General features: G+C 57.7%; 2 protein-coding genes across 2 annotated transcripts in view; both read left to right on the forward strand.

Moving 5' to 3' along the window:
• Positions 1-6678, forward strand: part of SETD1A (SET domain containing 1A, histone lysine methyltransferase) — a 22475-nt gene extending 15797 nt beyond the window's left edge. The window contains exons 13-18 of the mRNA XM_007950260.2: positions 2293-3315; positions 3743-3915; positions 4002-4112; positions 4316-4435; positions 6292-6429; positions 6505-6678. Coding sequence (XP_007948451.1) covers positions 2293-3315; positions 3743-3915; positions 4002-4112; positions 4316-4435; positions 6292-6429; positions 6505-6678 — 1739 coding nt within the window. The remainder of the gene's footprint in view (positions 1-2292; positions 3316-3742; positions 3916-4001; positions 4113-4315; positions 4436-6291; positions 6430-6504) is intronic.
• Positions 6679-8307: 1629 nt separating this feature from the next.
• HSD3B7 (hydroxy-delta-5-steroid dehydrogenase, 3 beta- and steroid delta-isomerase 7) lies at positions 8308-10671 on the forward strand. Its single transcript, XM_007950261.2, has 6 exons — positions 8308-8473; positions 8713-8868; positions 9129-9237; positions 9314-9413; positions 9619-9781; positions 10259-10671. Exons 1-6 carry the CDS (start codon positions 8308-8310, stop codon positions 10669-10671), a joined length of 1107 nt encoding a protein of 368 aa, XP_007948452.1.

Genomic DNA, 10671 nt, shown 5'->3' on the forward strand with positions numbered 1-10671 from the left:
TTGGTTATCCATTCCTCAGTTGTTGGACATCTAGGTTGTTTCCAAGTTTTGGCTATTGTAAATAGTGCTGCGATGAACATCGGCTTGCATATATCTGTTCTTGTTATGGCTCTCACTTCTTTAGGATATAAGGTGGGGTCTTCTTGAGGGCTCACTGGGTTTCTGGAAACATGAACCAATTTCAGTCCATTTCAGTATAAAGATTTGTTTACAGGGTATGATCTGTCTGTTGGAACCCAAAGACAGGGACCTGGATGCAGTAGCAGTCAGCCTTTCCTGTTTCCCAGTCTGGTCAGACAGATCCACTCTGTCTCAGATCCTTATTCTCAAGGAAGTGTCTGACTGGGCTGGCTGAGTTCCGGTGATTAGTCAGTGATGGGTCTGAGAGAGGGGCAGGTCATGTGGAGGAAACACTGGCTTCTGGGGTCTCATCATCACGGACCTAGGAATATCAGGAGAAATCCTGGAGAAAGGTGGGAGTTAGACGGACTAGGCAGGTACTTCAAAAATCTCCTAAATGAAAGAAATGGCTAGATTTCCCTTAGAACAGGGAGAGGAATGAAATGTATGCTTAAAAGGATTCCAGAGGGCACAGTGGGGCCAGCTTGGTAGGATGAGTGTGGAAGAGACTGCCCCACAACAAGGTGAAGAGAAGAGCTAAGAAGACGCATAGAAACTGGAGGGCCTCGTTGGCTTCAGAGGACGGATTAGGACTGGCTGAGACCCCAGCTGGTATCCAGGGCCTGGAGAGACAGCAGGCTGGGGCCTTGTTCACAGCATGGCCTTGGGGGACATTGGCTAAGGCAGTGTACATGTGCTCCTCACTGCCTGTCGGCCAGGGCTTATGCTGGCTGCCCTTCAGCTGTGGGAATGGCAGTCAGATGGGAAGCCATTGAGTCCCAATGCAGGACGTCCAGACTGTCCAGGTGCTGGTCGTGTTCTGTTATGTGCTAGCTGTGTGACCTTAGGCAGGTTATTAACATCTCTGTGCCTCAGTTTCCTCATCTGATTAATAGTATCCATCTCTTGAGTTTGTTGTAAGAATTAAATAAGTTGTATATGTAAAAGGCTGGGATTGGTGCTTGGCACAGTGTTAGCTATTACTCTGTTGCAGCCAACCTGAAGACTAGCGGTTGAGAACTACCAAGCTTCTGGTCTGACAGGAAGATGTTAGCAGTGTGTAAGGAAGTCAGGGCTTCATGGAGGAGGTGGCCTGGGGTTGGGTCTGAAAGCTGCATACGAGCTCTCCCTGTGGAACAGGCCTGTGCCGGAAGACTGGTCAGTCCCGAGGAGAGGATTGTATGCATCTTCAGCAGTGTTCAGACCCCTGCACTCAGCATGAGACTTGGGGCAGGGGTGGGTTCCAAACTGAGGAGGGATGTGCTCCCTTCCTGGAGGACGTTAACTAGGGAGACACTACTGGGTGCTTAAAGACCACCTATCACCCCTTTCCTACCCTCTCCCTTGTCCTTGGGATCTCAGCTCAAACCTTAGCTTCTCTAGGGGAGGGTTCCTGATCCTGTCGCTACAAGGGTAAATCCCCACTCTTTGTCAGGGGAGAGGCAAATTTTATAAAATATTTTGATACGAAGACTCACCTACTTACATCATATCTACACACACTGGGCACGAAACTAAGAATATTGTTTACACTTGAAGTGATGGATATTTTAGTTCAGATCTCCTTGTGCTGTTGTTATTTGCAGCTGGTAGAAATCCTCTTGGTCTGCGTGCCCACTTGTTGCATGTAGTTCTGCCACCAGCAGTCTTGTCACGAGGCTAGAATTGAAATGTTTGTCTGCTTCAAGCCTTCTCTCCTCCCACATCAGTTTTGGCTGCATGTTTAGTGTGATTGTCTTCTGTTAGACTGTAAGCCCTGTGAAGGCACTGAGTGTGTCTGTTTGCTTCACGTGTTTGCCCCTGGCCTGAAGAGAGTTGATGCTCAGTAAATGGGTGTCCAGGGTATGAATGAGCGGGTGCAGACGTCCCGTAGAGGAAGCCACGGTGCTGAGGGCTAGAAGGTGGGCCTTTGCAGGTGTGCGAGACAGGCAGTGTAGGCAGTGTGGTGTTCCTGAGCAAGCACCAGTGTCTGTCTGTCTGTCTGAGTTTCTTGGGAGGAAGCGGAGAAGAGAGAATGTGGCCTGATACAAGGCCGCTGGGGTGTGGATTCCTGGGTGATGAGGACCCAGGCCTGGATGAGCCTCTTATTTTGCGGCCACAGTGAATCTCAGTCTTATGATGTCAGGGCAGGAATCTGACCTTCTTCCCTTCCCTATGTGCTTCCTTCCCCAGGTTCCAGTGAGGAACCACCTCCCAGTGTGCCCCAGCCTCCTCCAGAGCCACCAGCTGGGCCCCCAGCTCCTGCCCCCCGCCCCGAGGAGCGCCCCTCCTCTCCTATCCCCCTCCTGCCCCCACCCAAGAAGCGCCGGAAAACAGTCTCCTTCTCTACCCTGGAGGAGGCCCCAGCCCCAGAGCCTTCCCCAGCTGCCCCGCCACAGGTCAAGGCCCCTGGCCCTGTCTCTCGCAAAGTCCCACGAGTTGTGGAGCGAACCATTCGCAACCTGCCGCTGGACCATGCATCTCTGGTCAAGAGTTGGCCCGAGGAGGTATCTCGAGGAGGTCGGAACCGGGTTGGAAGCCGAGGCCGCTGCACCGAGGAGGAAGAGGCTGAGCCAGGAACGGAAGTGGACCTGGCGGTGCTGGCCGACCTGGCCCTGACCCCAGCCCGGCGGGGGCTGCTGGCCCCACCCTCTGGAGACGACTCAGAGGCCACAGAGACACTGGACGAGGCTGACCGACCGGGCCCCCCACTCAGCCACATCCTCCTGGAGCACAACTATGCCCTGGCCGCCAAGCCCGCGGCCTCCATGCTGGCCTCTCGGCCCCCGGAGCCAGCTCCAGCCCCCGTGGCCCTCTTCAGCTCCCCAGCAGATGAGGTCCTGGAGGCCCCCGAGGTGGTGGTAGCTGAGGCCGAGGAGCCAAAACCGCAGCAGGAGGAGGAAGAGGAGGAGGAGGAGGAGGAGGAGTCGTCTGAGAGCAGCAGCAGCAGCAGCAGCGACGGGGACGGGGCCCTGCGGCGGCGCAGCCTGCGCTCCCACGCCCGGCTCCGGCGGCCGCCCCCCCCCCCCCCACCCCCCCCACCTCCCACCTTCGAGCCCCGCAGTGAGTTTGAGCAGATGACCATCTTGTATGACATTTGGAACTCAGGCCTAGACTTGGAAGACATGGGCTACCTGCGACTCACATACGAGCGGCTGCTGCAACAGACAAGTGGAGCCGACTGGCTTAACGACACCCACTGGGTCCATCACACGAATATCCTAAGCCGTGCAGGCTGGCCTCCCGAGCACAGGGATCTCCGCAGGCCCAGGGCACGGGAAGGGATGTCCCTAGGGTAGCACAGCCAGGCAGAGTCCTCTCCAGTGCTCTCCCCGTGTCTGCATTTATCCCCTACCTGTCTGTGTAGTTCTTGTCCCCACTTTCAGCCTGAATGTGTGTCCTCTGTCAGCCAAGCTACTCTTCTTTGCTTCATGCCTCTTTTCTGCCTCCTGGAAATTTTTCTGGCAAAAAAGAAAGTGGCATCTGCGACTTACCTTTTTCCTGTCTTTCTCACACTGGCTGTGCTCAGCTCCACCAGCTGAAGTTGGTCACCCTTTCCTTGGGCTGAGGCTGGGGTGGCCAGAAGGAGTGGTGCTCCAGGGATCCGGCCAGTGGGGAGCATGTCTTCCTTAACACCCTGCACTCACCAACCTGAACACTCCAAAGCGCAGGCGGCGGCCCCAGGATGGGCCCCGTGAGCACCAGACAGGCTCCGCCCGCAGCGAAGGCTACTACCCCATCAGCAAGAAGGAAAAGGACAAGTACCTGGATGTGTGCCCCGTCTCGGCCCGGCAGCTGGAGGGAGTGGACACTCAGGTGAGGCCCTGTCCTGCTCGCTGGTCCACAGGCATCCTCTTCCCATTGCTTCGGCTGCCCCTCATCTCCCTGTCCTGATTCTCAAGGGGACTAACCGTGTGCTGTCGGAACGCCGGTCTGAGCAGCGGCGGTTGCTGAGCGCCATCGGCACCTCGGCCGTCATGGACAGCGATCTGCTGAAGCTGAACCAGCTCAAGGTGAGGAGCGGGGCTCAGGAAGGGGCAGAGGTGAAGTGAGAAGAGTGGACCAAGGGGAGCTGCCCGTGGCAGGCGTAGGTGATCCTGGGGGGTAAGGGTGGGAAGTGAGTGGGCAGACGACCCTCCTACCTAGAACGTCTGCAGGAAAGGCAAGGCGCTAGGCTGTGGGAGACACGCAGCAGCAGTCTGCCTTCTGCCCCTAGTTCCGGAAAAAGAAGCTCCGATTTGGCCGGAGTCGGATCCATGAATGGGGTCTATTTGCCATGGAGCCCATCGCAGCCGATGAGATGGTCATCGAATACGTGGGTCAGAACATCCGCCAGGTGAGACTCCAGCCCCAGCTATCTGTCAGCAGACAGGTCACCTGCTCCCATGAGCACCATCTGACCTGGGGAAAGCCCCTGGCTGGACATGGCCTCCGAGCTGGACACTGCCTCCCAGGTAGCCAGTGAAACGTGCCTCATTCTTTTTTTTTTTTTTCCCTTCTTTCATAAACAGTAATAGTCACTAGTGAGGAGCTCTGGTGAGGCAATGCCTAAGGCATTTCCCTGCTAATCAGAAGGTTGGAGGTTCAAATACCTCAGCCACTCCTCAGAAGGATGATGAGGCAGTCTACTTCTGTAGAGGTTGACCGCCTTGGAAACCCAGTGGGGGTTGCTGTGAGTTGGAATTAACTCAATGGCAGTGGGTAACAGTTACTAGTAAATATGTTCATAAAACAGTAAGAACAAGACAGAGTGTCCCTTTAAAGAGTTGACAGGCTAGCGGGGACAAAGGATGGTGTTTGATTGATGTTAGGGGGGCCTTTGGAGAGGGGAGGGCGTGGGAGCACATACCAAGGGGACCCAAGAGGAGACAGTGACATTTAAACCAATTGCTGAAAGAAGATTAAGAACTCTTCAGCTCCGATGAATGGAGGTGTGCACTGGGATGCAGGGGCGGGCTGTGCAGAGGCCTGGAGGCAGATAGCCTGTGAGTGCAAAGAGATCAGAATGGCTAGTTGGAAAAACGGGGTGGATCAGTGGCAGCAGTGTGAGGCTGGAGGGGCAGTTGGAGGCCAGGTTCCATAGACCTCGGAGGCCATGGTGATAAATTTGGGCCTGTCAGAGAAGACCAAGGCCCCTGAGACGCATTAAAGCCAAAGACTCTGGAGGTAGGTTCCTAGCTCCCTGGCTGCAGTGTGGAGGGAGCGACAGAGGTAGAGACCAGTGGAGGGGCAGGGCTTGCAGAGACTGAGACCAAAGGCGACAGTGGCCTGGACTAGGCAGTGGTACCAGAAGTAATAGAAAAGAGTGTGTAGGTCCAAGGGCATTGGCAGGACCAGGCCACGATTTGGTTGTGGAGAGAGGGCAAGGGGGGAGCCAAGACTGTTCTTCAGGGGGCTAGTTTTAGCAGCAAGGAGCATGGTAGGGCTGCCAGTGAGTTGGATAGTGAGGAGGAGGAGCAGATGTGTGATCCAGATGAGTTCCAACGTGGACATGTGAGATTGAGATGCCCAGGGGACAGCTAAGGGTTGACGCCCAGCAGCTCCACTGAGGTGGATCTTGGCTGGACATGGACGTTTGGGTGGAGTCCCCAACGTTTAGCTTGTGGGTGAAGTTCTGGATGGAGTGAGATCACCCCAGGAGGGCTTGCAGAGGGCTCACTGGCCCCGGTTTTATGGGAAATCAAAGTTGCTCCTTCTCATACAAGCCCTGGCTTGGACAAGTGGTCTTTTGCGTTGGCCAGAGGCAGCCAGTGGTACCTGTTTTTGCAGAGAGATTCCTGATAGAAGAGATGAGTAGGGTTCAGTTCCTAGATGGCCACTGTTACATTAGGAACAGCTCCAGCCACAGCAGCGTGGGAGCGCTGGTGCAGGCCCGGCAGCCAGTCCCGGAAGAGTCAGGGCTGCTTCTGCCTAGTACCCCAGTGCCGACACCCAGAGGCCTGTCTGGGGGAGTTAATGGCAGCCGCAGGCACAGGGTGACCATGAGAGAGGACTGCTGGAAGCAGCCAGGGGAGGCACTGCCCTGGGTTAGTGGGGCCGGAGGAGCACGGCAGGAGCAGGATAGGTCAGTGTGGGCCCTGGGCTAACAGCTGACAGACTGTCCAGGCCTCTGTCACAGGGGCTGGTGGGTCAGGCCGTGTCTAGCAGGAAACTGAGGGGCAGGTCCCTGACTGTTTCATCCCATCCTGGCAGATGGTAGCCGACATGCGGGAGAAACGCTATGTGCAGGAGGGCATCGGCAGCAGCTACCTGTTCCGGGTCGACCACGACACCATCATTGATGCAACCAAGTGCGGCAACTTGGCGAGGTTCATCAACCACTGCTGCACGGTGCGCTGGGGTCCGGGTGGGGCTGCGGGTGGGCGGGGAGGGCGGCCCCCAGCTCACACTGCCTCCCCCCTTCAGCCCAACTGCTACGCCAAGGTGATCACTATCGAGTCGCAGAAGAAGATCGTGATCTACTCCAAGCAGCCCATCGGCGTGGACGAGGAGATCACCTACGACTACAAGTTCCCGCTGGAGGACAACAAGATCCCATGTTTGTGCGGCACCGAGAGCTGCCGGGGCTCCCTCAACTGAGACGGGGCAGGACTGGTGCCCACACCCCTATTTATTCTCCTGTGGCGCCCTGAGCTCCCAGCAACCCCTAGCCTTAGTGGGTTCAGCAGGGCCCACACGCCCCATGTCCAGGTGGCGCTAGGGGCCCGCCGCGGCCAGCGAGGGAGCCTCAGTCCTTGAGGCAGCCTTTGCCTCCCCTGTCGCCCCACCCACCCATCCTCTAATTTTTTTTCTTTGCGGAGAAGAAGCTGTAAATGTTTGTAGCTGCCAGCAGCTGTTTCCTGTGGAAACCTGGGGTGCCGGCCTGTACAGATCCTGTTCTTGGGAGGCTACGCAGCCCCCATGCTTTGTGTTAATGGGGACTTCCCCTTTGTGCCCTGTGTGTACCCCTCCCCAGTTTAGGGGTCTCTAGGGGCAGTGGCCATGTTCTCCCCCTGGGGGGGCCCTGCGCCCCCAGTCCTGGGGGACTCCGTGCCTGGAACCCTGCCTCATCTTCAGTTCTTGCCAGCCCCTGTGGGTCATCCTCCCCCTGGTGTCTGAGTCCCCTGGCTCAGCCAGGCCAGGGGGGTGGGAGGTGGGCCCTTCCTGTTGGGCTGGACTGTACATATGTTAATAGCGCAAACCCAATGCCACATTTTTATAATTGTGATTAAACTTTATTGTACAAAAGTGCATGGTCAGTATCTTTGGGACGAGTGGAGTGGAACAGGGATTCAGGACTGCAGGGTAGCACATGCTGAAGAGGGAGAAACAGACGGCCTGGAACTCGGGGTGGGTAGAGGGCAAGAGGCCAGACCTTCAGACCCAGGCACCTGACAGCCACACCAGAAATCCCCCATCAAGGCCAGCCAGAGCCATGCCAAGGTCACGCCTCCTTCCCTTCCCAGAACCGCAGCTGCTGCTGGGCCCCTGGCCTCCTGGGAAATCCAGCAGGAGGGAAGCACTGAGGTCATGCAGTGGGAACGAGTCACCCTGCCAGCTCCATCCTGCAGCCCCGAAACCCCCCAGCAGATTGTGGTTCTCCGCCTCGCTTCCCCGAGTTCTGTGCTGGAGCTGGTTGCCTACGGCTTGCAGAATGGCCCAGTGGTCACTAGGGGGCAACCGGGGGCTGGCAGAGTAGACCAGCGGCTGCTAGGGGGCGCCCTCCAGTGGGGCGTGGAGAGGTGGAGGCTGGGCTGGCTGGTTGTTCCTGGAATGGGCCAGGAGGGAGGAGGAGGAGCGAACGGAAGGAGGAAGGTGTGTCCCTGGCCAACTGGCCTAGGCGACTGCGAAGAGAAAGACTGTCCCTCCAGTACCCAGTTTGGGCACTCTGGCGCAGTGGCTGCAGGTAGGCAGAGGTGACAGGAGCCGGGGCTCCCTAGTCCCAGCCCTTCCCACCTTCCTATACTCACCCTGGCTTCACCAGCTCCCTGCCTCCCTACCCTACTCTTTCGCCCCAGAGCCCCTTCCCACCCACTCAAACCCTTACTGGTTCCTGCACCCAGGGCCTTATCTCAGCAACTCTAGTAGGCCAGGTTGGAGGTCAGTGGCCTGGCTGCTGTGACCTCTAGGGACAGCTCTAGCCCTGAGTCACTCTGCTCCGATCCACTAGGCCAGCAGGCCTCCTTCCAGAAGTGGCAGATGGCGAGCCAGGGCTTCCCCCAGTCCAGCATGGCAGACACTGCACAGGCCCAGGAGCTGGTGTACCTGGTCACAGGTGGCTGTGGCTTCCTGGGGGAACACGTGGTGCAGATGCTGCTGCAGCGGGAGCCCCGCCTCCGTGAGCTGCGGGTCTTTGATCTGCACCTGAGTCCCTGGCTGGAGGAGCTGAAGACAGGTGAATGTGGTGTGGAGGGACTAGGGGAGGGGACGGGGACTTCCTTCCCCAGCGCCTCCCTAGCTGGGATTCCCATCCCTGTGGTGGAAACAGTGATGCCTGTTTTTGTTCCAGTCCACATGGATGGGACGAATGAGTCACAGTGGGAACGGATGGCTCCCAAGGGTGTAGGCTGAACCCAGCAGCTGGTCTCTGGCCTAGTTCTGACAGGGCCTCTGGCCGCCCCCATCCCTCACCAGGCCCAGTGCAGGTGACTGCCATCCAGGGGGATGTGACCCAGGCCCATGAAGTGGAAGCAGCTGTGGCCGGAGCCCACGTGGTCATCCACACAGCTGGGTTGGTGGACGTGTTTGGGAGGTCCAGTACCAAGACCATCTACGACGTCAATGTGCAGGGTGAGGGGCCCTGCCTGCTTCCTACCTGCTCTTATTCGCCCTGGCACCTGGCCTGAGATGTTTGTTCTCCAGCCCTTTTTTGGCCTTGGCCTCTCATGACTCTCCCATGTGGGTGACAGCCCTGCCCTCACCTATGTGCTGTCGTTTTTCCCCGGACCTGGGGAAGGAGCCGTGAGCTTTCATCTAGACTTGGGATGGGGAGGAAGATGCAGAGGGAAGGAGGCTCAGCTTGGATACACCTCTTCCCGCCCCCACCCCAGGGACGCAGAATGTGATTGACGCTTGTGTCCAGACCGGAACACGGTTCTTGGTCTATACCAGCAGCATGGAAGTCGTGGGGCCCAACACCAGAGGCCACCCCTTCTACAGGTGAGTAGAGATTCCCCCACATACTTTAAGAGCTCCCTCTCCCTTCCACATTAAGTCTTCCGTCTTCCCCCACTAGAGGCAATGAGGACACGCCGTATGAAGCAGTACATTCACATCCCTACCCTCGTAGCAAGGCCCTGGCAGAGCGGCTGGTCCTGGAAGCCAATGGAAGGAAGGTGCGGCCGGAGAAAGCAAAGTGGAGAGATGAAGGGTCCGCGGGACTGCTCGGGGGTTCAGCCGGTCAGACGCGGGGCTGGGGGCCCACTCAGGCTTCCTGTATCCTCCCTGGGACTCCTCCTTTCCATCTCCAGCCCAAGGATGCCAGGGCAGGAACAGACCACTAGGTCCTTGTTCTTAGCAGCGCCTGCCTTTTGCCACCAGGTCCACGGGGGACTGCCCCTGGTGACGTGTGCCCTGCGCCCCACGGGCATCTACGGCGAAGGTCACCAGATCATAAGAGATTTCTACCACCAGGGCCTGCGCCTGGGCTGTCGGCTCTTCCGGACCATCCCGGCCTCCGTGGAGCATGGCCGGGTCTACGTGGGTGAGGCCTGGGCCATGTGGGGGAGGCCAAGAACAGGGCAGGAGGATCTACCTGGGTGTGGACACGGCCATGTGGTCCCGGGAGGAGCAGTAAATATACTGGCTAGATATGGATCATCTAGGGGCCTACATAGAGACCATGAAGAAATACACTTATGCAACTTGGGATGAGTGACTTAAAAAGTGTATCGTAGGCTGAAGAGAGAATTACAGTCATGGAGGCAGCATCTCCCCGGGAGATGAGAGGCAACATCCACACAGGCCCTGAAAAAGGGGTAGCACCCATACACCCTGGCCCAAGACAACAAGTGGCTACAGGGGGTAGGGAAAAGGCAACCTTCACCGAGCTTGTCTATGTGGGCAGCACCTGCAGGGGCCCAAAGAGGACGTGGCATGCACCTAGGCTGGCCCAGGAGAAAGCACTGTCTACATGGTCTCAAGGACACTAAGGGGCATGTCTCCCTCCTCCCACTGTCAGGCAACGTGGCTTGGATGCATGTGCTGGTGGCCCGGGAGCTGGAGAAACGGGAGGAACTGATGGGTGGTCAGACGTACTTCTGCTATGACAACTCACCCTACAAGAGCTACGAGGACTTCAACATGGAGTTTCTGGGCCCCTGCGGCCTGCGGCTGGTGGGCACTCGCCCGCTGGTGCCCTACTGGCTGCTGGTGTTCCTGGCGGCCCTCAATGCTCTGCTGCAGTGGCTGCTGCGGCCGCTGCTGCTCTACGCACCGCTGCTCAACCCCTACACGCTGGCCATGGCCAATACCACCTTCACCGTCAGCACCGACAAAGCACAGCGCCATTTTGGTTACGAGCCCCTGTTCTCCTGGGAGGACAGCCGGAGCCGAACCATTCGTTGGGTGCAGACCACGGGTTCAGCCCAGTGA

Source organism: Orycteropus afer, unplaced genomic scaffold, assembly GCF_000298275.1.
Source record: "Orycteropus afer afer isolate SDZICR_OR568_19922 unplaced genomic scaffold, OryAfe1.0 scaffold00266, whole genome shotgun sequence".
NCBI classification, from domain to species: domain Eukaryota; kingdom Metazoa; phylum Chordata; class Mammalia; order Tubulidentata; family Orycteropodidae; genus Orycteropus; species Orycteropus afer.

What these genes read in the sequence shown, in the direction of transcription:
- HSD3B7 (XM_007950261.2), top strand. Translation starts at nt 8,308, where the DNA reads ATGGCAGACACTGCACAGGCCCAGGAGCTGGTGTACCTGGTCACAGGT. An exon ending in AGAGGCCACCCCTTCTACAG is followed by an intron (nt 9,238 to 9,313) that starts GTGAGTAGAGAT and finishes TTCCCCCACTAG; the next exon opens with AGGCAATGAGGACACGCCGT. An exon ending in TGGAAGCCAATGGAAGGAAG is followed by an intron (nt 9,414 to 9,618) that starts GTGCGGCCGGAG and finishes TTTTGCCACCAG; the next exon opens with GTCCACGGGGGACTGCCCCT.